Source organism: Manis pentadactyla, chromosome 12 (assembly GCF_030020395.1).
Source record: "Manis pentadactyla isolate mManPen7 chromosome 12, mManPen7.hap1, whole genome shotgun sequence".
In the NCBI taxonomy this organism is placed as follows: domain Eukaryota; kingdom Metazoa; phylum Chordata; class Mammalia; order Pholidota; family Manidae; genus Manis; species Manis pentadactyla.
In genome coordinates, this window is record NC_080030.1 from 3,481,347 (window position 1) to 3,506,578 (window position 25,232).

General features: G+C 55.3%; 1 protein-coding gene and 1 long non-coding RNA gene across 2 annotated transcripts; both read left to right on the forward strand.

The window, feature by feature from the left end:
* The first annotated feature begins 333 nt into the window (after positions 1-333).
* LOC130679997 (uncharacterized) lies at positions 334-17,215 on the forward strand. Its single transcript, XM_057489717.1, has 2 exons — positions 334-895; positions 12,841-17,215. Exon 2 carries the CDS (start codon positions 14,999-15,001, stop codon positions 16,079-16,081), a length of 1,083 nt encoding a protein of 360 aa, XP_057345700.1. The 5' UTR covers positions 334-895; positions 12,841-14,998; the 3' UTR covers positions 16,082-17,215.
* A 3,239-nt stretch (positions 17,216-20,454) lies between these two features.
* LOC130680000 (uncharacterized) lies at positions 20,455-24,690 on the forward strand. Its single transcript, XR_008992990.1, has 3 exons — positions 20,455-21,463; positions 21,759-22,014; positions 22,619-24,690. It is a non-coding gene; the product is annotated as an uncharacterized LOC130680000 (long non-coding RNA).
* The last annotated feature ends 542 nt before the right edge of the window (positions 24,691-25,232 follow it).

Sequence of the window (25,232 nt, forward strand, 5' to 3'; positions counted from 1 at the left end):
GAGGGTATTACGCTCAGTGAAATAAGCCAGGCGGAGAAAGACAAGCAGCAAATGATTTCACTCGTGTGGAGCATAAGAACAAAGCAAAAACTGAAGGAACAAAACAGCCGCAGACTCACAGAACCCAAGAATGGACTGACAGTTACCAAAGGGAAAGGGACTCTGGAGGGTGGGTGGGAAGGGAGGGAGGGACAAGGGGAGCGAGGGGCATCAGGATCAGCACACATAATGCAGGAGGGGCGCGGGGAGGGCGGTACAACACGGAGACGACAAGTAGTGAGTCTACAGCGTCTCACTACGAGGATCGTCAGTGACTGTAATGGGGTGTGTGGGGGGACTCGATAATGGAGGGAATCTAGTAACCACATTGTTGCTCATGTGATTGTGCACTAAGGACACCTAAATAAGTTAATTGATTAATTTTAAAAAAATAACGCGTGGGTCATCTCATGAAAAATCAGAAAGTATATCGAAGAAAATGACAGCCCGCGCCTGACGGCCCTCGCGGCCAATGAGCGCGCAGGTCGCGGGCAGGCCCGCCTCCGACTGACGGCACTCGTGGCCAATAAGCAAGGCGGCGCCGCGGAGCAGGCAGCCATTGGGCGAGCGCGCAGAACCAGTGAGTCCGGCGGCGGCTTAGTAGCTGCAGGCGCCGCCGCCGCCACATTCAAGAGTCGGGAGCCTCGCGAGCGCCGTAGGCAGAGGCAGCTCCCGCGGCTCCGTCCATGCTCCGGGCCGCCGTCCCGTCCGCGCAGCGGGCCCCGCGGAGACCACGTGAGGGTGGACCCGCGCTGTGCTCGGCTGCGCCTTCCTCCCGGCGGACCTGCGGCGGAGCGTCCCGAGCGGGCCCCGCTTCAGGGGTGAAGGCGACAGCGACGGCTCTGCGGGCCGGAAGGTACGTGGCCGCGGGGCGCGGCGGGGCCTGACGGGGCGCGGGGACCTCTGCCTCCGCCTGCGGGCGCGGGCGAGCCGGTGAGGGGGCGGCCGTGCGAGGGCTCGGCGGGCGGCGCGGGTGGTGGGTCCTCGCTGGGCCCGGCCGGGGGCCGCGCCGCCGCCGCCCGGGACGGGGAATCCGGGGGCCGCGCAGGCGGGGAGGCCGGAGGGCGTCTTGCCGCGTGTGGAGGTTCTCGGCGGCGGCCTCGAGGGCGAGGGCCGGGCGAGCTGAGGGGCCCGGCGGGACCCGCGGCGGGGCGGCGGGGGACAGGCCGCCGGGGGCCGCGCCTTCGGAATTAAGAGTGTTTTCCCGAGGTGCCTGTCGTCCTTGCCGTTGGGGATTCCCGGGGCAGTGTCCCTGCCGGTCACTGGTCTGTCCAGGTTTTGTTTCTTCCTGGCTCAGCCGTGGGAGGTTGCGTTTTTCTCGAGAGTTGACCGTTTCTTCTAGGTTATCCAGTTTCTTTCCATATAATTTTTCATAGTATTCTCTCATAATTCTTCATATTTCTGTGGTGTCAGTACTGATTTTTCCTTTCTCATTTGCTGATTCTGTTCATGTGCGTTGACTCTCTTTTTTTCTTGGTAAGTCTGGCTAGGGGTTTACTATTTTGTTTATTTTCTCGAAGAACCAGCTCCTGCTTTCATTGATTCTCTGTATTGTTTTATTCCTCTCTATTTTATTTATTTCTGCTCTGCTCTTTATTATGTCCCTCCCTCTACTGACTTTGGGCCTCAATTTTTCTTCTTTGTCTAGTTTGGGTAATTGTGAGTTTAGAGTGTTCATATGGGATTGTCCTTCTTTCCTGAGGTAGGCCTGTGTTGCAATGTACTTCCCTCTCGGCGGTGTCTTTGCTGCATCCCACAGATTTTGCGTTGTTGAATTATTGTTGTCATTTCTCGCCATATATTGCTTGATCTCTGTTTTTATTTGGTCATTGAGCCAGTGGTTATTTAGGAGCATGTTGTTAAGCCTCCATGTGATCGTAGGCGTTTTCGTCATCTGTGTGTAATTTACTTCTAGTTTCATACCCTTGTGGTCTGAGAAGCTGGTTCGTACAATTTCAGTCCTTTTGAATTTACTGAGGCTCTTTTTGTGGCCTAGTATATGATCTGTTCTTGAAAATGTTCCATGTGCACTTGAGAAGAATGTGTATCCTGCTGCTTTTGAGTGGAGAGTTCTGTAGATGTCTGTCAGGTCCATCTGTTCCAATGTGTTGTTCAGTGCCTCTGTCTCCTTACTTATTTTCTGTCTGGTTGATCTGTTCTTTGGAGTGAGTGGAGTGTTGAAGTCTCCTAAAATGAATGCATTGATTCTGTTTCCCCTTTTAATTCTGTTCACATTTGTTTCACATATGTAGGTGCTCCTGTGTTGGGTGCATAGATATTTATAATGCTTATATCCTCTTGTTGGATTGACCCCTTTATCATTATGTGGTGTCTGTCTTTGTCTCTTGTGACTTTCTTTGTTTTAAAGTCTATTTTGTCTAATACAAGTACTGCAACACCTGCTTTTTCCTCCCTATTAGTTGCATGAAATATCTTTTTCCATCCCTTGACTTTTAGTCTTTGTATGTCCTTGGGTTTGCAGTGAGTCGTCTCTTGTAGGCAGCGTATAGATGGGTCTTGTTGTTTTATCCATTCAGTGACTCTGTGTCTTTTGATTGGTGCGTTCAGACCATTTACACTTAGGGTGATTATCAATAGGTATGTCTTTATTGCCACTGCAGGCTTTAGGTTCGTGGTGACCAAAGGTTCAAGGGTGCCTCACCTTCCTTACTATCTAAGAATCTAACTTAACTCAGTTAAGTATGCTATTACAAACAATCTAAAGGAGGCTGTTTTTAAAATTTTCCCTCCTCATTCTTTATATATTAGGTGTCATATTCTGTACTCTTTGTCTATCCCCTTTTGTTACTTCTGGTGACAGCTATTTAATGTTAGGAACACTTCCACCTATAGCAGTCCCTCGAAAATACACTGTAGAGACGGTTGGTGGGAGCTAAATTCTCTCAGCTTTTGCTTATCTGGAGATTGTTTAATCCCTCCTTCAAATTTAAATGATAATCTTTTTTTTCAATTTTTTATTAAGTTGTTATTATGATTATTTTTTGGTATCAAGCTACGGTTACATGAGCAACATTATGTTTACTAGACTCCCCCCATCATCAAGTCCCCCCCACATACCCGATTACAATCAGTGTCCTTCAGCATAGTAAGGTGCTATAGAATCACTACTTGTCTTCTCTGTGTTGTACAGCCCTCCCCGTGGCCCCCCTGTATTATGTCTGCTAATAGTAATGCCCCTTTTTTTCCACTGATCCCTCCCTTCCCACCCATCCTCCCCAGTCCCTTTCCCTTTGGTAACTGTTAGTCCATTCTTGGGTTCTGCGAGTCTGCTGCTGTTTTGTTCCTTCAGGTTTTTTTTCTTTGTTGTTATACTCCACAGATGAGTGAAATCATTTGATACTTGTCTTTCTCTGCCTGGCTTATTTCACTGAGCATAATACCCTCTAACTCCATCTATGTTGTTGCAAATGGTAGCCTGATTTTCTTCTTCTTCTGGCTGTATAATATTCCATTGTGTATATGTACCACATCTTTCTTTTTATCCATTCATCTACTGAGGGACACTTAGGTTGCTTCCATTTCTTGGCTATTGTAAATTGTGCTGCGATAAACAGGGGTGCATATGTCTTTTTCAAAGTGGGCTGCTGCATTCTTAGGGTAAATTCCTAGGAGTGGAATTCCGGGGTCAATGGTATTTCTATTTAGAGATTTTTGAGGAACCTCCATACTGCTTTCCACAATGGTTGAACTAATTTACATTCCCACCAGCAGTCTAAGTAAGACGGTTCCCCTTTCTCCACATCCTCGCCAACATTTGTTGTTTGTCAGTTTTTAATTTGCATTCATCTGATGATTAGCGATGCGGAGCAGCTTTTCACGTGCCTGTAGGCCATCTGAATTTCTTCTTTGGAGAAGTGTCTGTTCTAATCCTGTGCCCGTTTTCTAAATGGATTATTTGCTTTTTGTCTGTTGAGGTTCGTGAGGTCTTTATATATTTTGGATGTCAACCCTTTATCGGACATGTCATTTATGAACATATTCTCCCATACTGTAGGATGTCTTTTTGTTCTGTTGATGGTGTCCTTTGCTGTACAGAAGCTTTTCAGCTTGATATAGTCCCACTTGTTCATTTTTGCTTTTGTTTCCCTTGCCTGGGGAGATATGTTCATGAAGAAGTTGCTCCTGTTTGTGTCCAGGAGATTTTTTTTCCTATGTTTTTTCTAAGAGTTTTATGGTTTCATGACTTACATTCAGGTCTTTGACCCATTTTGACTTTCCTCTTGTGTGTGGGGTTAGACAATGGTCCAGTTTCATTCTCTTGCATGTAGCTGTCCAGTTTTGCCAACGCCAGCTGTTGAAGAGGCTGTCATTTCCCCATGATGAATCCACGGCTCCTTTATTGTCTATTAATTGACCGTATATGTTTGGGTTAATGTCTGGAATCTCTATTGTGTTCCACTGGTCTGTGGGTCTGTTCTTGTGCCAGTACCAAATTGTCTTGATTACTGTGTCTTTGTAGTAGATCTTGACTTCTTATGCAGATCTACTAAGATTTGAAGTTTGGAAGTGACATCCCCCCGGCTTTATTGTTCCTTCTCAGGATTGCTTTGGCTATTCGGGGTCTTTTGTGGTTCCCTATGAAGGTTAGAACGCTTGGTTCCGGTTCGTTGAAGAGTGCTGTTGGTATTTTGATAGGGTTTGCATTTGAATCTGTAGATTGCCTTAGGTAGGATTACCATTTTGACAATATTAATTCTTCCTAGGTTACTCACAAGTATCCCAAACCTAAAGTCTTCCAAACTTAGTCCATTATCTTCCTCTGCCCACAACTTTCTTACCAGTATCGGAACCTGTCCCCCGCCATCCCAGGAAGAAACCCGGGAGACGGCTTCGCCTTCCATCCCGCGCATAGCGAGTCAGGCCCGGTTCCAGTGACTTTGCTCTTTCTCACGTCTGTGTCTCCTCTCGGTTGTCACCACCACAGTGGGTTTCCAAGCCCTCACCGTCTCTCCCCTAAGCTGCGCAGTGGCCTCCTACTTGACCCCCAATCCTTCAGTGCCTCCCACTTAAATTCTTTCCCCTCACTACTGCTAGATGACCTACCTATAAGAAAGTGATCATATTTCGCTGCTCAAAATCATATTGCGTATGAAATAGAGTCTGCACTTCTTAATAAGGTGCACGGGGCTCTTTGGCACCTTCTGCTTGTCCCTTCTCTAGGGTAAAAATAGCAAACTAAGAATATAGGCATTCTCCAGTGAGATCAGTTAAAGTTCCAGAAGCCAGGAGTAACTGGCCTGGAATGCTTGAGTGTTCCCCAGACAAAGGAACGTCTCTCGGCATACCCTTGTCTTTATTGTGTTTAGTAAATCATGTCATGGTGAGACTCACTTAGCCTGCTTAAAGGCCCAGCTTATTTTTTTACCTTTACCTATATGCTGTTTTTCCTCCTCCATCCCCATATCAAGTAATTTGCGGACTGGACAGTTCACTTAGCAAGCTAGCCCAGCCATAACAGCACAGTAAGACAGGAAAGATTCTGTCTTAAAGCTAAGATTGCATTTCAAAACCCAGGAAGTGAAGAAGTGAGATTTTTAATGTCCTGCCAATGGGTTTCAACCCTGGGCAATTTCGCTATGGATTCAATGTGACCAAAGAAATGACAGTAAAACGTTCTTGGGGTGAAAGGGCTTTACCCAACTTTATTTCCACCGTGGCAGGTCAATCCCTAACATCCCATCCAATCAGAGCGAGTCTGCATGCAGCAAGCCGGTCTCTGCCTCTGGGCCTCTCTGCCTGCACAGCCGTCCTGCAGACATCCTCTAGGCCTCTGACTTCAGCGCTGCCACCACTCCAGCCTCTGCTCTGCTCTCCTGCAGCCTCGCGGCCGTGTCACCGTGTCACCCAGAGCACTGGGTGGAGCTCTTTCTATAGAGTCAGTAGCAACCTATTGCCCACATGTGTAGTGAGCTAGCCGACTAGGCCCAGGTGAGAATCCTGGCCCCAGGAATTTTCATTTTATCCACACATAACATACTCTTCAGCAAACATACAATAACTCAGCCCACCTTGGAGGCAGGGAAGGCAGTCTTAATTGATATGCTCCCAAACCAGGAAGCTGCTATTCTGGAGGGAATCCGAGCAGTGCATTTCTTGTGTTAAGCTAATTTTGCAGAATTACCGGGAGGACTGATAAGAAACGTCATGTCTCATCTTGAGACCACTTCACAGGTCCACACCCCTAGCCCTTTATCACATTCCTGAAAAATCCTTCATGCGCCTTTCAAAAAAACCTTTCAATGCGCCTTTCTCTCTGAGGTTGCCCACACTCCCCTCTCTCTGAGTGTGCACTTTCTCTCCGTAAATAAAACTTTAACTCGACTTCACTACTGTGTCTCTGCGTTTCAGTTCTTTGCCGCGGCGGGGACAAGAACCGAGAAAAATGCACAAAGCCCTCCTAACAGGCGTCCCAGCCCAGGGGAGGGGTGGGGGAAGGAGAAGGCTGGGAGGGCGGTGGAGGGGAGAGGGGTGCGAGCATGGGAACAGAGAGCTTGGGGAGTGTGGAAGGGAAGCCTGGAGGGGGAACTAGGAGGGAATGGCAGCTGGGGAGGGAAGCCACGGAGCCTCAGTGCTGGTGAGGCAGGGACCGTGGGTGCAGGCAGAGCAGGGTGAGGGCCTCCGGAATAAAACCTCTACTGAAACTCCATATTAAACAATTAAGCAAAGTCAGTCACATTAATTCTCTAAAGTAATATAAGCGTTCTTGTGTGAGATTAATTATAACTAAAAAGCCAGGAGTGACTTGTCCTGAAATGTTTGAATATCCCCCACATAAGAAAAGACCGCAGCATAGCCCATGTCTTCACTGTGTCCATTAAATGAGGCTATTGTAAAATGTACCGTCGCCTGCTCAAAGGCCCGGCTTATTTTCTTCAACTACCCAGATGCTGCTTTTCTTCCTCTAGCCCTAATCAAATGATGTGCAACGTAGGCAAACAATACTGGCAAGTAAGCAAAATAATCTGGAAGACTGGTAAGAAACTTAGTGTCTCTTCGAAGGTAAGCATTTGGGGACCGTTTAGCAGGTGTGCATCCCTGGCCCTTTGTCCCTCACCTGCCTCTAAATCCCCTAGACAGTGCATCACCCCGGGGCTGTCTTGTCCCCTCCGGGCAGGGGCAAGCCAGGAGCTCTGTCCTCTGCTTTATGTCTAAATAAAAGCCTCGCACATGCTCTCCTACCTTGAGTGTTTGCAAAGTTCATTCTCTGAGCCTGCGAACAAGAACACCAGCATCAGCTTCTCTGAAGAGCCCGAAGACGGGGAGCCCCCAGAGCCGGTGCCTGGGTGCAGAGGAGCGCACCAGCGGCCGGAGGGCCCTGCCACCTCCCCAGCACACGCCGGGTGGAGAGGGTGCGCTGCAGCCCACAGTCAGGGTGGCCACGCCGCCGTGTGAGCCTGGTGTCCCAGCACCAGCGGTCTAGGCCGTAGCGCGCTTGGGGCCCCTGCACAGACCCGGGGCAGGACGGACCGCTGGCCCAGTGACCACCCAGCAGGCCCAGGGCTGCTGCTTTGTTTCTGGGCCCAGAGCTCTCCTGTGTCAGGTTGAGGCTGGTGGGCCGTGCAGGATGACAGGTCTGACCTGGGCCCCTGCCCTGCCAGGGGCCCGTGTGCCCTCCTCCTGCCCAAACCTACCTCCCTATGTGGCCGGGGAGCCTGAGGTCATCCCTGGGACCACCGTGCAGGCAGATGGCTCTGAGGGTGCTGTGGGCAGGGCCAGGGAAAGGAAAGGAGGGTGGCCTGGGTGTCCCGATTTTACCTCCTGTCACGTGGTCACCTGAGGCTGTCAGGTGGGCCCACGTCCGCTTCCCCAGTCCCCAGTCTGGGGCTCCACCTGCAGCGTAAGGCCTGGAGACTGTCTCCAGCCTGGAGCCCCCAAAGGGGGTGTTCGTGCTGATCCTGGAACTCCCCTCCAGGCCAGGCCTCCCCTCCTGGGAGGGTGAACACGTCCTGAGAGCCCTGGGGGAGCAGTGTGGGGAGAATCAGAGCCAAGTGCCTCCGCTCAGCCTCCCCAGCCTTTTGTCACAGATTTCAGGCCACTCAGCCAGGACCCAGGAGCGGGACACCAGGGGCCTCACACCAGCCTGGCCTGGGGGTGGGCGGCTGAGGGGCACCATGGGGAAGGACTGGGGTCCTGGGAGCTTTGAGGGGTGCTGTGAGGTGTGAAGTGTGGAGAAATTGGGCTCAGAGAAAGCCCCCCAATGGAAGGCATGCACCTCTTGGAGGTGCTTTGAGAGACCAAGTTCCACATTTTTTGCAACGGAATTTCTGAAATGTGTGGGGCAGCTGTGTCTCATCAAATGGGACAGTGCTAGACTGGTGGCGTGCAGCCCTGGGATCTACTTGGAGTACATGTGCATTGGTGTCCCAGCCGTGAGGAGACACCCCGGGGCTTCTAATCAGTAGATTTTCATGTCTGATCATAATCTATAGGTGACAGGCAGAAAGGCCCAGGTTCTTTTTGAGCAGCCCTCCCCAGTGCTGCCAAGGTGTGCCCGCCTGGGGCTTAGAGCACCCCGCTCTTCCTGAGCACCTTATGGGCGAGGACGGAGGATGGAGGGCAACCTGGCATACACAGGTCGGGACCACCCTGGGTCAGAGAGTTTGAGGGCCGGGGTGGGTCGGGGGGCACACGATGTCTGCCTGTGGGGCAGAGCTTTGAGAAGAAAGAGCAGTGTGGGGGCAGTCCTCTCCCTGAGTGCATCCCACCTGCACAGGGGTGACCCCCAGGGACAACATCCACATCACACTGCCCTCAGGGAGGCTATTTCTTTTTTTTTTTATTATTAAGGTAAAACATATTTTCTGAAAAAACAGTGGGGGGCAGCAAGGGCCAGGGCCTCCCCTCCTCCGGTGGCCAGCTGCCCCTCTGGCCAGCAGGCCTCCCCTGAAGGGAGGGGCCGGGGCTGTGTCCGTACACTTGGCACCCAGAGGATCTGCCCGCTGCAGCGGAGGATGGGACAGGCTCCTGACGTCCCGGCCCCTGGAGCCGCAGCTGCGGGCATCGATGCTGCTGGCAGCCTCGGCCACATGGCTTCTCTGTGGGGTCCGATGACGGGCAGTCCCCAGAGCCCCGTGCCTGGGCCCAGAGCAGCCCTCCGCCCGTGCTGCCAAGTTTTGTATCCTGCAACTTTGCTGAATTCAGGTATTAGTTCTCGTAGTGTTGGAGTGCATTCTTTAGGGTTTTTTATGTACAATATCATGTAATCTGCAGACAGGGACAGTTTGACTCCCTTACCGATCTGGATGCCTTTTATTTCTTTGCGCTTTCGGATTGCTGCGGCAAGGACCTGCAGTACTATGTTGATGAAAAGTGGGGAGAGTGGGCATCCCTGTCTTGTTTCGGATCTCAGAGGAAAGGCTTTCAGCTTCTCGCTGTCACTATGATGTTGGCTGTGGGCCTGTCATCTATGGCCTTTATTATGTTGAGGCGCTTGCCCTCTGTGCCCATTTTGTTGAGAGTTTTTATCATGAATAGATGTTGAATTTTGTCGAATGCTTTTTTGGCATCCATGGAGATGCTCATCTGGTTTTTGTCCTTCTTTCTGTTGATCTGGATGATGATGATGGATTTTCTAATATTGTACCAATCCTTGCTTCTCCGCAATAAATCCTACTTGATCATGATGGATGATCTTTTTGATGTATTTTTGAATTCGGTTTGCTAATATTTCGTTGAGTATTTTTGCATCTATGTTCATCAGGGATGTTGGTCTGTAATTTTCTATATTTGTGGTGTGCTTGCCTGGTCTTTGGTATGAGGATGATGCTGGCCTCATAGAATGAGTTTGGAAGTATTCCTTCCTTTTCTACATTTTGGAAAACTTTAAGGAGGATAGTCATTAGGTCTTCACTAAATGTTTGATAAAATTCAGTGGTGAAGCCCTCTATTCCAGGGGTTTTGTTCTTAGGTACTTTTATTATTACAAATTCAATTTTGTTGCTAGTAATTGGTCTGTTCAGATCTTCTGTTTCTTTCTGGGTCAGCCTTGGAAGGTTGTATTTTTGTAGAAAGTTGTCCATTTCTCCTAGGTTATCCGGTTTGTTAGCATATAATTTTTCATAGTATTCTCTAATACTTCTCTGTATCTCTATGGTGTCCGTAGTAATTCTTCCTTTCTCATTTTTGATTCTGTTTATGCATCATGTCGACTCTTTTTTTCTTGATAAGTCTGGCTAGGGGTTTATCTATTTTGTTTCTGTTCTCCAAGAACCAGCTCCTGCTTTCATTGATTCTTCCTATTGTTTTATTCTTCTCGATTTTATTTATTTCTGCTCTAATCTTTATTATGTCCCTCCTTCTACTGACTTTGGGCCTCATTTGTTGTTCTTTTTCTAGTTTGGTTAATTGTGAGTTTCAACTGTTCATATTGGATTGTTCTTTTTTCCCGAGGTAGGCCTGTATTGCCATGTACTTCCCTCTTACACCGCCTTGTCTGTGTCCCACAGGTTTTGTGTTGTTGAATTATTGTTGTCGTTTGTCTCCATATATTGCTTGATCTCTGTTTTTATTTGGTCATTGATCCGTTGGTTGTTTAGAAGCATGTTGTTAAGTCTCCATGTGTTTGTAGGCTTTTTCATTTTCTTTGCGTAATTTATTTCTAGTTTCATACCCTTGTTGTGTGAGAAGCTGGTTCGGACAATTTCAATCTTTTTGAATTTACTGGGGCTCTTTTTGTGGCCTAGTATATGATCTCTTCTTGAGAATGTTCCATGTGCACTTGAGAAGAATGTGTATCCTGTTGCTTCTGGGTGGAGACTTCTGTAGACGTCCAGTAGGTCCATCTGTTCTGATGTGTTGTTCAATGGCTCTGTCTCCTTATGTTCTGTCTGGTTGATCTGTCCTTTGGAGTGAGTGGAGTGTTGAAGTGTCCTATAATGAATGCATTGCATTCTAGTTCCCCTTTGAATTCTGTTAGTATTTGTTTCACATATGTAAGTGATACTGTGTTGGGTGCATAGATATTTATAATGGTTATATCCTCTTGTTGGATTGACCCCTTTATCATCATGTAATGTCCTTCTTTGTCTCTTGTGACTTTGTTTTGAAGTCTGTTTTGTCTGATAAAAGTACTGCAACCCCTGCTTTTTTCTCCCTGTTAGTTGCTTGAAATATCTTTTTCCATCCCTTCACTTTTAGTCTTTGTATGTCTTTGGGTTTGAAGTGAGTCTCTTGTAGGCAGCATATAGTTGGGTCTTGTTTTTTTATCCATTCAGTGACTCTGTGTCTTTTGATTGGTGCATTCAGACCATTTACATTTAGGGTGGTTATCCGTAGGTATGTCCTTATTACCATTGCAGGCTTTAGGTTTGTGGTTACCAAAGGTTCAAGGGTAACTTCCTTCCTAAGAGCCTAACTTAACTCACTTAGTATGCTATCACAAACACAATCTAAAGGCTTTTTTCCCCCTCCCCCTCTTTCCTTCTCCATTCTTTATATGTTAGGGATCATATTCTGGACTCTCTGTCTATCCATTTTGATTACCTCTGGTGACAGTTATTTAACCCTGGGAACACTTCCACCTACAGCAGTCCCTCGAAAATACACTGTAGGGATGGTTTGTGGGAGCTAAATTCTCTCAGCTTTTGCTTATCCGAAAATTGTTTAATCCCTCCTTCAAGTTTACATGATAATCTTGCCGGATAAAGTATTCTTGGTTCGAGGCCCTTCTGCTTCATTGCGTTAAATATACCATGCCACACCCTTCTGGCCTGTGAGGTTTCTGCTGAGAAGTCTGATGATAGCCTGATGGGTCTTCCTTTGTATGTGATCTAATTTCTCTCTCTGGCTGCTTTTAATAGTCTGTTGTTATCCTTGATGTTTGCCATTTTAATTATTATATGTCTTGGTGTTATCCTCCTTGGGTCCCTTGTGTTGGGCGATCTGAGCACTACCATGGCCTCAGAGACTATGTCCTTCCCGAGATTGGGGAAGTTTTCAGCAATTACCTCCTGAAAGACACTTTCCTCCCATTTTTCTCTCTTCTTCTTCTTCTGCTACCCCTATAATACGAATACTGCTCCGTTTGGATGGGTCACACATTTCTCGCAGTATTCTTTCATTCCTAGAGATCCTTTTTTCTCTCTGTTCCTCAGCTTCTTTGTATTCCTCTTCCCTGATTTCTCTTTATCATCTTCTCCACCGTATCTAACAGGCTTTTAATACCCTCTATTGTGCTCTTCAACGATTGGGTCTGTGTCCTAAATTCGTTGCTGAGTTCTTGAACATTCTTCTGTACCTCCATGAACATGTTTATGATTTTTATTTTGAAATCTCTTTCAGGAAGATTTATTAATTCAGTCTCACTCGATCCTTTGTCTGGTGTTGAGAGTTTGCTTTGAACGAGGTTCTTTTGACGTTTCATATTTGTACGTGGCGGGGGTCGCAGGGGAGTGGTGCTGGTGCCTTGGGGGAGGAAAGAGCTGTTTCCTGTTTCCCGGCTGCTATGCCTGTCTCCACTGCCAGAACCAGTGGCGGAACACACAGGTGTAAGCCTCTGTGCTTTGTGTGGGACGTCCCTCTGGCTGGCCTGATGCCAGGGCAGGGGCAGCCGGTTTGCGAGCCAGGTGCAGGCTAGCCAGGAGGAAGACACAGCAGGCTGCATATCAGCGTGGGGGTCCGTGCAGCTGCGTAGCCAGCCAGGGGGATGTAGCGCCTGAAGATGGTTTTAAGTTCCCAACCTGCTGGGCAGAGTGCATCCGCCCAATTCTGTCTACCTGTCCTTTCTCCTGAGCAGTAAGCTCTGTGCAATCCTCGCCCCTTTAGCAGCCCTCTTGGTTTTAGGAAGGTTTTGAGACTGCCCGCCCAGAGCAGCCGGATATGAATGCCTGTTCTCCACAAGCAGCGGGAATCTCCATCTCTCCAGGTATTCCAGCCCCACTAATCACCAGAGCACCATGCAATGTAGGTTTGTGCTCCGAACAGATCTCCAGGGCTGGGTGTTCAGCAGTGCCAGGCGTCCACTCCGTCCCTGGTCTGTGTCTCTTCCTCCCGCCGATGCGCTGGGGTGGGGGAAGGGCTCGAGTCCCGCCGGGTCACAGCTTTGGTACCTTACCCTGTTCCGTGAGGTCTGCTCTTTTCTCTAGGTGTGTGCAGTCTGCGCAGCCTTCTTTCCTGTTATTCTTTCAGGCTGAGTTGTATGAATTACATTTTCATATTATATGTGGTTTTGGGAGGAGGTCTCTGTCTCACCTCTCACCCCGCCGTCTTTAATCCCTAGGGAGGCTACTCCTCAGGGATGAGGGGTGGAAGTTGCACAGGGGGCACCCCTGGGAGCATGCCCTGGGAACCTGCGGCGGCCGGCCACCCCTGCATCCTCAGATGCCTCCTCTGGGCACCCAGGGGGCGGTGGTTCCACGCAGCACTGCGCCGTGTCCGTGTCCATCCCGGGAATGTCCAGGCCTGGTGAGGACGGCCCCACCTTTTCCTGGAACCGTGTGGCTGCAACTCGGTGGCTGATGGCACCCAGGCAGCAGGTGGTGTTGACAACACGTGAGGCCACGTGCACAAATGGTGACACCCTCGGCGTGGTGGGGCAGCTCGCCTCTGTCCAGCGGGCCACGAGCAGAGGGGACGACACAGCACGAAGGAGGCCGGATTGGCTGCAGCTACGTACGGGTCCTTGAGGATGCAGCGGCAGCCCGGGGAGCTGCCTGGGTCTGCCGACCGAGGAGGTGCCAGAGCACCTGCCCCAGCAGAGGGGGAGGATGAGCAGGGGGAGGAAGAGGAGCAGGAAGCAGACTCGGGTCTGGGAGTGCCAGGTGCCACCTGCCCGAAGGGGAAGCTCTCGTCCACATGCAGCCAGGACACCAGCAGGGCCGCGGGCCCGATGACAGCAGCTGCAGGGCCACACAGGTGAACAGAAGAGGCAGGTTATCCCAGGATCCCCCCGTAATCCTGCTTCCACCCTGTCCCCACTGCCCTCTGGGCCCCTGGCCCTGCACGGAGGGTCCTGTCAATCACCAGCATCCGGGGGGTCCCTGTCTCGGGAAGGCTCCTGGGCGTCACCTACTCACAGAGGAGGAGGCTGGGTCCCAGAGGGGGAGGGGAACCACCCGTCAGTCTGACAGGACTGGTCGGCTGTGGAGCTGGGACCCCAGCCCCACCCGTCTTTAGGACGCCCCCACACCCAACGTGGCCCGTAGCTTCCCTGAGGCTGTGGAGCAGCCCACCCCCTGCCGGTCGCCCCCGCCCGGAGACTCACCTGGCCCTGGCCAGGAAGTTTAAATCTTGTGGCGCCTGAAGAACTGCAACAGTCCCTTTCTGCCGGCCCTCTGGCCCTCTGGCTCCAGCTGGCAGGACAGGCTGTAGCTGCAGGACAGAGGGACACCTGTGAGCCCCTGGAGCCACACGTCAGGGTCCCTTCTCCCAGAGCCTGCGGGCAGCTGCAGCCCACGCCTGCCTCCTGCCGGCCTCACCTCTGCTCCTCATCCAGGGGCTCTACGGCCTGGAGAAAGGACTGGAAGCGCTCATCGGGCTCCAGGTCGTACTGCCTGGCCACGCGCCTTTGAATCCAGATCTCGTCTAGGATGGAAATGACCTGGGGCAGAGGAAGGACAGGATGCAGACGAGGAGGGGGGTGAGGAGCGGGGGCACTGGGATGGTCCCGGATCTTTGCTCACACGGGAACCCGCCTTCCCTCCAGTGCCATCCAGCCCTGCCTGTTCCCACTGTTGGGTCTCCAGCTCCTGCTCCAGGAAGGCGGCCTTGATGCCACCCCCACCCCCCACCTGACAAAGCCTTCAGTGTCCTCAGCTCTGTGTGGCTTAACTCTCTCAAGACACGTTAGACCCAGGGTACGGGGTGGACAAGGTCCTGCCCAGGGGTTCTTGACTCCGTCCCTCACCTTTCATGGCTGGGCACTCAACTCTTATTTTATACCATCACCCTGGAAGGCAGCAAGGCAGCCAAAGTGCATGGGAAACAGCCCCCTGAGCCCAGAATGAGGCCGGAACGTCCCCACCCTTTCTCAAGGTGGAGGACCTCCAGGGCCCTCCAAGGGGCAGGCCTGCCCAGAAACAGCACCCGGACCTGGCCCGGGATCGGGGCTACCGAGAGGCGGGGAGGGGACTGGGGAGCTGAGGCCAAGCTTCCCACGCAGCTCTCTGTGATGGCAGACAGGGAGACCGAGCCTCTGGCGGGAAGGCACTGCCAGCCCCCTGATGTGCTTCCTGCCCTGAAGGAGCAATATGCCTCCCCCTGGGCAGGGCCTGAGGGGGAGGACAGTCCTGCCCAGATGCTGCCCCTCTCGCCCTCAGCCCCGCCTTCCCTGGGGCCAGGACCGGGGCTTAAGTGGGTCTTCTCCTATGGGTCCAGCTCCTGGGGTGGAGGGGAGACTCTCAGAAGTAGTGGTGGCCAGATGCTGAGAGGTGTGGGCTCACTGGGGCTCTCTCCTCCCCAAAGCTCACCATCCTGCCCCCCTGTGCCCCGCTGGGCTCACTTACTTCATCGTTATGTTCCGGGAGTTGGTCCATGGGCACGTCATCGAGAATATATCCCAGGAAGGGGACCATGCCCTGTGCCACGGGGGTGGGGAGGTGATGAGTCCCCGCCTACCTCAGGGGCGCCCACAGAGCTCCTCCTGAACCCCACACCCGCAGCCCCCAGCTCCCTTGGACCACCCTGTGCTGCCTCCCTCCCCTTCTCCCTTCACCCTGCGCTCCTCTCCCGGTCCCTCCCAGGGCTGGCTTTGGGCCAATCCCAGGACCTGTGGTCCCTGCACCTGTCCTCCAACTTCTCCCCGTACCCAGCTGCTATCGCCCTCCTGGTCACCCCAGTGCTGGCAGCTCAGGGCTCGTGGCACCAGGCCACACCACTCTCACCTGATTCTCCTGGTAGTCGGGTGTCCTCTGGTCCCCCTGCCATCGCGTCAACAGGTACTTCGCCTCCTGCAAGGTCCGGGACACTCAGGTACTCGTGCTCCCCTCCCACGCGGCCTCCCACAACCAGACCTTGGTTGATGGATGCCTTGCGCGAGTCCCCTGGCACCTATGCTGTCCCCACCTCCAGCAGGCTCTCAGCCTAGAGCGACCCCAGCTCCGGCACACACTCATCCTCTCTTGTGTCCTTGGGCCGCGGCCAGCCGCCCCGAGAGGCTTCCTCACCTGCAGAGTGTCAGGGGAAGTCCCTGCCTCCCAGGGTGCCCTGAGCACCCACTGTCACCTGGCTATCACCACCGCTCCCCTCACACGACAAGGTGGGATGGGCAGAAAGCTGAAGCCCGTCTTGTGCTCCCTGGACCCTGCTCACCTGGCAGGCCCGCACCCCAGGGTAACGGTCTGAGGGGACCCAGGGAGAGGCCGACCTTGCTCAGCCACGGGCCCCACCCCTGCTCCCGACCCCACGCCAGCCCCAGCCCTGACCGGGGGCCTGACCTCTGGGTCCTCACTGGATGCCAGGCCCCCAGTCAAGTGGGGCCAGGGAGGGAGACAGACGAGGCCGTTGGGGGCCTGGGGGACCCTACTTCCCCCATCAGCTCCCCCCTCTCACCCCGCACACCTCAAGTCTGCCCCAAGGCTGGGCCGCAGCACGGCAGAGGACTTGCCCCAAGGACCCCTCCCTTCGAGACGTCTAGCCTCCATTTACCTCGTGGAACCACTGCCGGTCAGCCTTCTTGTCCATCTTTTTAAGTTTTTTAAACATCCTGGAGCTTTTCCTAAGGGGCGGGGAGAGGAGGAGGGGACATGTGGCCAGCAGGTGGGGAGTCTGGGGGCAGACCAGTTCTCCTGGAGACCCCAGATATCAACTAGCCTGCAGGAGGCTATCCACCACAGTCCTGGACCCTGGGCACTCCGTGGCCTGGGGAGGGGGCTGCGTGTTTCCACCCGGGGCCTCCATTCCCAGTTCTCCCCGGGGCGAATCTGCTTTGGGCCAGGTCGCTGTCCTTGGGGCAGAGACCTCCTGCTGCAGAACGCATGCTCGAGATCTCCAGTTGGCTTCAACCCACACCTGACATTGCGGGAAACTGATTCCTCCAGGGGTATCGCTGGCCTGACCCACAGGGGGCTCCAAGAGCCCGCCATCCCTGTCCCTAGGCTCTGCCACCTCCCAGAAAGTCCCAGCCATCTGAGGGGACACTGCCAGACCTCGGGGTATCCCTGTCCCCTCAGGTGCCCTGGTCCCGGGGACAGGACTACCCACCAGGAAACATGTCCCCAGGTTCTTTTCAGACCACCTACGGGAGGGAACTGCAAGGCCAAGAGAATCGCGTGGAGGGATGCAAAATTCAGGAAGGTCTCACAGTCCTGGGAGGGAAGACAGAGCTGAGAGCGTGGCCTGCTTCTCTGCTCTGTCCCCCCATGAACTCCTGTCCTTAAGCCCAGCACACCTGGTAGCTGGTGAGCAGCCCTCCTGGGTGGAGGACTGTAGCTCAACCCAAGGAAGGGGCAGGGATGGCTGTCCCCCCCTGGGGCCTGCGAGTCCAGGTCAGCACGCCCCTGGCAGGAGGGCCCAGGGACCGTGCGGGGCAGACCGCAGGCATTCATCATGAGAGTTGGCAAAGGCGGGGAGCAGGTCCCAAGATGCCAGGATGGACCCCGGGGGCCGTCCCATGACTCACCTTGGCCACCCGGATCCAGAACTCCACCACGCAGGCCCTGTGCCGGGCCGTCATGCTCGGGGTCCCGAGGCAGGAGGTGGTGACCAACCTAACCGTGGCTTCAAACTGCTTCATGACCTTATGGATGTTGGGGGCCACGTGCTCAATGCTTGCCTTCTCTGGCTGGTACCTTCTTCCCATCTGTGGCTTGTATGCAATGTAGGCCTCGCATTCATAACGGCTGACCTTGGTGAACAGCTCCTGGGGATGACATGGGGTGTCATCCAGCTGTGCTCCTGGTGCCCCTTTTCCAGGAAGCCACCGGTTGGAGTTGGAGCCCAGGCAGCTGGAGGTGTGCTGTGAGCCTTGTGGCCGTCCGGGCTTTGGAGCCCGTCCACTGAGGCACCCAGGACCGGATGCACAGCGCCGCACAGTGGTGGGGAACGGAGGGGCTCTGCTCGCAGGCACCCTCGCTCACCTCCTCCCTGCAGCACAAGGCAGCTCACCCGGCCATCCTGGGGCATCTGCCTCCCATTCTGCCACCCCTTGGATCCCGGTACCCACTCAGGTGCAGTTTCCCCGAAAACAACTCCACCCAGGGACTTTGTTGGTGTCTGTGTCTCCCACGCCGTCAGGTCCATGGCAGGGGCCTCTGAAGTGCGGAGGCTGTGGAGGCCTGCCAGGCCGATGGCCCGAGGACCTAAGGCCCTGGCAGCACCTCCCTGAGCACCCCTCCCTTGCCCCGCCCCTCCAAGCCCGGGCAGGCCCTGCCCACCTTCCCTCCACTCCTCCTCGTTGGTCGGCAAGGACCCCTAAGGGCCAGCCCTACTGTCCCCCTGTGGTCAGTGCAGTCTTGGGCGTGGGGAGGGTCTCTCAGGGCACAGGGTGAGTCCGTGGGGAAGCTGGGACGTGGGCCCACATCACAGGAGCCCACGTCAGGGGAGGGCAGGTCTGGGGCAGCCCGTGACACAGGGAAGGCCCAGCCCCGACCCCGGGAGCCCGCTCCGCTCACCGCACAGATAAGGGTCAGCTGCTCGGCCACCAGGAGGGGGGGGAACTGCAGGATGGTGAGCGGCTCCTCCCTCACGGCACAGGGGGTGCTCGCGGCACAGGGGCTGGTGGGCGCTGGCCCTGCCTCTGGCTCTGCCGTGCCTGGTGCCATTCCGGTAGGTGGTACGCGCCCCGGGCCCGAGGGCTCAAGGGGCTCCAGCTCGGGGCATGAGACCACTCCTGGGATGTCCCAGGGGCTCATGGCACAGGGTCTGGTGGGGTCCAGTCCCGCCTCTGGCTCTGGCAGGCCCGGTGCCATTCCGGCAGGGTCTCCGGGCCCCACGCCTGAGGGCTCATGGGGCTCCAGCTTGGAGCCTGGCGCCGGGGCTGAGGCCACTGCTGGGACATCCTCCGGCTCCGCAGGGTCTGAAGCAGGTGACACCGGCTGTTGCTCCAGCTCAGGGGTCTCAGGGAGCTCCGGGATGGGCTCTAGCCTCGAAGACAGCCTTCTCCATGTCTCTGGACCCAGCTGCATCTGCCGTGGTGCTGGAGCAGGACACAGAGGAAGGGTCACCCCGGGCCTGATTCCCCACGCCTCACTGCCTGGAAGGGAAGCCCACCCTAGACGGTCCCCTGGCTGCAGCCCCTCACCTTTGATCTTGGCCACCGTGGGCCCCAGGTGCTCCTTCTGGCCCAAGTAGTGGAGGACTGGGCCCTGCAGGGTGCATGCAGGCTGGCTGCAGTGGAAGACGCTGGGCGCACTCTCGGGCTCCCAGGCAAGGCACCCATCCCATCCCATCCTGGGGCTGCGGGAAGGCCGGGGGTGGCAGACTGAGAAGCCTGGTCTTTCCAGCCGCTCTGCCCTCCCCTGCCTGTCCAGGCACCTGTCCCCACCTCCTTCCTGACCCTGCGTGTCTGTCCTGGGACCCCATCCTCTCCCATCCTCCCGAGTAGGAAGTCCCCAGTCGTCAGCCCGCCCTTCGGAATCCAAAGATGGGTGACCTGCTGGGCTCTGCTGGGCGCCCCCTGCCCCAAGCCCCAAACGCCTCCTCCGCCCATTCTGTGCACACGGGCAGTGCCCCCTCTGGTCCCAGTAGAAAACTCACGTTTTCAGTTCCTCCTGTGGGCCCTCGTCATGCCCCCCATCACATGAGGAGGCGGTGAGGGCATCGCCCATGACGCTCCCCGGCCATGACCTGCGGATGACGCCTGAAGTGACTGCCCGACCGACTCCCCCCGGGACGGGGTCCCAGTATTGTGTCTGCTTCCTTCACGCAGTTATGCTAAGTGTGCCCAGAGGACCTGCACCAAGTGGGTGCTGCACACCTATTGTTGCTGAAGGAAGTCCCCCCAGAACCTGTCCAGGTACCCCTCTGCTGCCCCCAGCGGCCCCTCATGTGAACTCAGTGAGGACGAGGACCGGGCCCAGCCACAGGGAATCGGGAGCCTCTGCTCCCAAGGCTGCTTTCCTTGTGCTTTTCCAAACTGAGGCCACTGATGGGTGAAGCCAAAGGCTTTTCATGAGGTGCAGAGAAGTAATAGCCCCGAAGTGGCCCAGCTTGGCCGGCAGTCCTTTCTGCAGCACCCAGTGCCTGGGGAGCCCCTCTAAGGCTCTTCCCGTGTTCCCCATGGGCACCCTAACAGGCTGATCACCAGCCACCCTACCTGTCAGAGGAACACACCACGGCTCAGACACATGTGGGGACGCTCAAGACACACAGCAGGCCGTGGGCAGAGGCCCGACTGTGCTGAGGAGGGGGTGGGTGCTCACCAGGGGAGCCGCCGTCCCTTGGTCAGCTGCTCGGCTTCCTCGGGAGGGAGTTTGAGCTCAGGTGCGCTCGGGCTGGTATGTGGAGCTGGTTGCACTCGTGCCGAGCGCTTTCTCCCCTTCCTCCTCACGCGTTTCCGGGGAGCCCTGCGCCTGGGGACCTCAGTCCCGTGGACAGTTGGCTCATGTTCAGGCTGAGGGGGGCAGCAGGGGTATAGTCAGTGGGAAACCCAGGTACCACCAGGACGAGGGAGGTTCGCAGCTCACCCGAGAGCCCCCAGCCCCCCGGGATGCGAGCAAGGAGAGGCACGGGGTGCCCCCGGGGACGAGGTTCCAGGCCCTCTGGAGTGGGCTGGTCGGCCACGCTCGTGGGGCAGCCCTGGGAGGGCCCTGGCAGGTTGCCAGGTTTGGAACGGGGTCCTGGGTGTAGCCAGCCTGCCCCAGGCCCAGGGAGATGGGGTAGGTGAGTCCATCCACCAGCTCCTCGTCGCTCCCCAGGGTGGAGCTCTGCAAAGCCGGCGCCTGGTAGCTGCGGAGGAGGCACCCGGGGCTGCGTGGACCTCCCCGCAGGGGGCAGTGTGGGCCGCAAAGCCCGCCCCCGAGGTCAGGCGCACAGGGCCATCTGCCTAGACATCCAGTCCCTGGGGGAAGGAGAGGACACCCCCGGGCTCAGGACTAACATGCGGGTGGAAGTGCCTGGTCCCAACACTCACCTCCACGTCCTGAATGCTGCGACCAGAGCTGTGGCACTGACTCCCCCGCTAGGGGGCCACCACCTCGCAACGTGCTGCCACCCAGGAACGGCCCCCCTCCTCCCCAGCCTCCAGTCCCACCCATGCCCCACGCCCACCGCACACACACAGGAAGGGCCGTGGGAAGATCAGCCTGGGATGGGTCACACTGTGGCCTGGCCCTGGAGTGGCCCGCTCTGGGCTGCCCTGTGTTACCTCGGGGCTCCTCGGGAGACACGGACAGAGGCGGTGGAGGAGGTCACTGAGCCCGCGCCCACAGCGAGCAGCAGGACTCTCCGTCTCGGCTTCCCGGACTCCCACGCCTTCAGAAGGCTCCGCACAACAAGACCGCATGTTGCTCTGTCGAGCGCCTCCGGTCAAGTGAGCAGGACCGGGGTCTGCGGCCAGGGTCTGGGTTCCGTCCGGGTCACAATTCAGGTTCTACTGGGCGTGTCTTCAGTGATATCACTTCTTCAAGGGTCCATTTCCTGGGCCCCTCCGTGCATTCAGACACGCCCACATGCCCCTCTGGGCTGCTGACCGCCCACCCTCCTGGCCTTTGCCCTGCACGACTACACAGTCTCCAGCAGAGCCCTCCCCTCGCTCTTTGGCAGTGTCACCAGGGTCCCAGCTCTGAGGAGACAAGAGCTGAGCTCAGGCCTCTTTTTCTTACCAGTTCCGTGTCCCGCTGCGGCCGCGGTACCTCCCAGGAGCAGCCCAACGCCCCAACCTGCACAGGCAGTGTCATGCCAGACGTTCCTCCCTAGGGACATCCCCAGGGATACATGGATGACCCCTCCAGCTCCTGGGGACTTGTGTCACGTGTGTCTGATGCACAGACTCAGAGATGGAGGAGTGCCAACCAGGCTTGGCACGGAGCGTGGAACAGCACGCAAGTCAGGCCGGGGTCCGGGCCTTGTGATCTTGGGCAGGTCAGTCCCCCGGTAGGCCGTTTTCAGGTGTGCACCTGGAAGGGGCAGCAATGAGAGGGGATCCAGGTGTTGCCATCTACTGGCATCCACCTTCCAAAGGTCCAGGCTGCTCTCAGACTAGGTGCTTTTCAGACCAATCAGTAAATGGGTCAGAGTAGCACACTGGAAATGAGGTCTGTGCTGCCTCTGAAATCCGAGGTGGTCTACCAGGCTGCTGTGCCGTTTGTGTGCGGGGGGTGGAGGAGGGTCCAGGTACAGCACCTCATTCATCACCTTAGGAGAGCTAGGCATACCCACACGATAGACTTCTAGAAACTTGTCGAAGACGAAAGGCCCCTGAATTTTTGTTGGATTTATTTCCCACCTTCTGACACGTGACTGCTCTATCAGTGTGCTTAGACAAGTTGTACTTCCTGATCACTGGGTCCAGTGGGCGTAGTGCCATCAGTGGGATGGGCCAGTGTGACGGCTTCTGGAAGGAAAAGGACAGGAAGGTTCCTTGTCACTAAGGGACAACCTAAGTCTGGAGATTTGATATGCCTCTGAGATAGTTTTCTCTCCTTGCCGGCTGAAAGCTAACTGCCCTGCTGGTCTTTACTCACAGGAAGAGAACAAAGAGCATTTTCCTGAGCAATACTTACACACTGGGTGCTTGGGGACCAAGTGATGAAGCCCCATGTGCAGCAGTAACTGCAATCTGAGACACTCCGATCACGGTGTCCATCATGCACTGTCATCTCCAAGATTCGTCCGTTTTCTGAGTAGGCCGAGTGAGTGACTTCAATAAGGGTTTGTGGAAATCACCACCCCCACGTCTTCCAAGGCCTTGGTGGGAACTCCAGTCTGTAACCTCTCCTGGAAGGCATTACTGCTTTCAATATATACTTCGGAGGGAGTTCTAGAGACTTGTACTTGCCCTGCCACACAGCACGAACTCCTGGCCGGCACAGTCCCCCGTGGCTAGCAAGGAGGAAGCCGGGAGCTCTGCGTCCCTGACAGCTCGGCCCTGTGGCCTCTGACACTGAAGGAGCGGCACTGCGGGCACTTGGTCGGGGTGGGGGGGGTGCTGCTCCTGATACCAAGACCCGGTCCTCGTCCCTGAGGTCAAATCACAAAACACAATGACAAGGTTTTGAGGAAAGGAAAGGATAGTTTATTGACTTGCTAGCAAATGAGGGAGTGGCAGGCTCCTGCCTTAGGGAACCACCTTCCTCCTGACATGCAAGCGGTCAGGGCTTTTCAAGGGGAAATGGTAGGAGAGAGGCTGGGGTGCAGACACATGAAGTAGCAGCTTGCAGGGGCCCAAGCAGACATTCCTGCGCCAATTCACTAGCGTTTTGTTTTTCTTTTCTGCTCCTCCTCAGTCCCCTGGGACAGAATGCCTTTTGAGTCCCTTTTTTAGTGAACTTTACTGGCCTTAATTCTCTCTCATCCCGCTCATATCTATTTTTCTGCCGAACACTCCCAAGACTGACCAGCCTCTCTGTAAACATCCCATAGACGTGCTGACAGGCCCCTCAGGTCTACAATGTGTGACACCCAGGCAAGAAGCCTGCCTATAATTTCCATTTTCTCCACACGATCCTGCTCCTTTCAACAAAAAGATGGAGGTCCTGGGTCAGCCCTTGGTCAACGTAGCTACTTGACCGGTGGTGGCAGCAAGAATTTCTTCTCTCCCTGAGGTTCCCTTAGCTGGAGTAAGAAACAGATTGACGTGAAACAGATTAACAGGAGAAAAAGTAACAAAATTTAGTTAAGTACATACAGGGAAGCCATAGACATCTGTTCCACAGACAGGGTGTGGGTAAAATTGCAATATTTGCAAAACTCTCTTGGCCTGGCTTTAGTGCATGTCCGCATCCACAGGGGTTTCCAAGGGGTGGAGAGAAGTAGTCCGTCTCCATCAGTGGGTGATTACGTGGGCGAGCGAGGGCTTCCCTGGACCAGAGAGCTTGGTGGGAGTATTGGCTGTCTTCTACTGCAGCAGGAGAGAGAGAGAGAGAGAGGGAGACGCAGGGCGACTGCTTGTGGGCAATAAACGGCTTTTGAACACTATTTCTCCCTTTGCCTGATTTCGCTTTCAAAGGTGTTTTGCCCTGGGATCTCCCCTCCCTGGAGTTACGCAGGGAGAATGAGGTCTGTGTGTCCTCCTGAACCATGGAGGAGGGGTGAGGGTCTGCAACTTCAAAGGGAAAGGGAAGTAATTCACGGGAATATAAAACAGGAAACGTCTGGTAAAATACTTGATGGGACACAGAAACAATGAGGGGGCAGAACGGGGAATTTTAACAGACTAAAATGATACCGGGGTTCTTGTTCCCAGAGTCAAAGACTGAACTTCGCAAACACTGATCGAGGTAGGAAAGAAAGCCAGGGAGGCTTTTATTTAGAGAGAAAGTGGGAGAAAAGAGCTCCTGGGGCATGCGGGGTGGGGTGGGGGGGACAAGACAGTCCACGGCCGCCTGCCCCTCCCGCCCGCTCACCGCGGGTGCCCCCCCTCGCCCAGCCCCTTCCCCGCCCCACCGTGACCACCTGCGGCTGCCGGGCCTCGTCCCCCACCCCCACACGCGTCCGGGGGCTGGGGGTGGCGGTGGGCACACCCGCCTTCAGCCTGGCATCCCCGCCCAGAGGCAGGGCCAACCCGCGGGCAGGCCGGCGGGTCCCCCACCCCGCAGGCAGGCCTTACGGAGGGTGCCCCTAAGCCCTGCGCTCCGATCGCCTCCACTCGCCCCCACCCGCCGGCCAGCGCTGGCCTTAGACACCCCCCCCCCCCCCGTTCTCGGGCCCGGGCTGCGCTCCCGGAGGCAGGGCTTTTCCCCTCCTGGCCACGGTAGGGAGGTAGGGCAGGCCCGGCCCCACAGGAGGGGACCACCGTCCCTGGGCCCCTGGGCGCGCCCGTCGTCCGAGGGTGGTGTCCGTGGCCTCGAGCCCCGCCCCCCACCCCGGGCACGGACCGGGCCGACCGCCTCAGGCCACGTGCGGCCCTGGGCACCCTGCTGCCGCGCGTCCCGCGCTGCTCTCCCGCAACAGCAGGTGCGCTCTGCAAGTGCCGGGGCGCCCGCGCCGAAGACACGCAGAGGTAGAGGGACCGGGCCGCGCGCTCACACCCATCTCCATACATAATGATGAAAGTATAAACTCACCAGGAAGATACACTAATGCACCTACTAAAAGCATCCCAAAATGCTAACAGAAAGAAAAGGAAAACTAATATAACT

What these genes read in the sequence shown, in the direction of transcription:
- LOC130679997 (XM_057489717.1), top strand. Translation starts at nt 14,999, where the DNA reads ATGAGGCCGGAACGTCCCCACCCTTTCTCAAGGTGGAGGACCTCCAGG.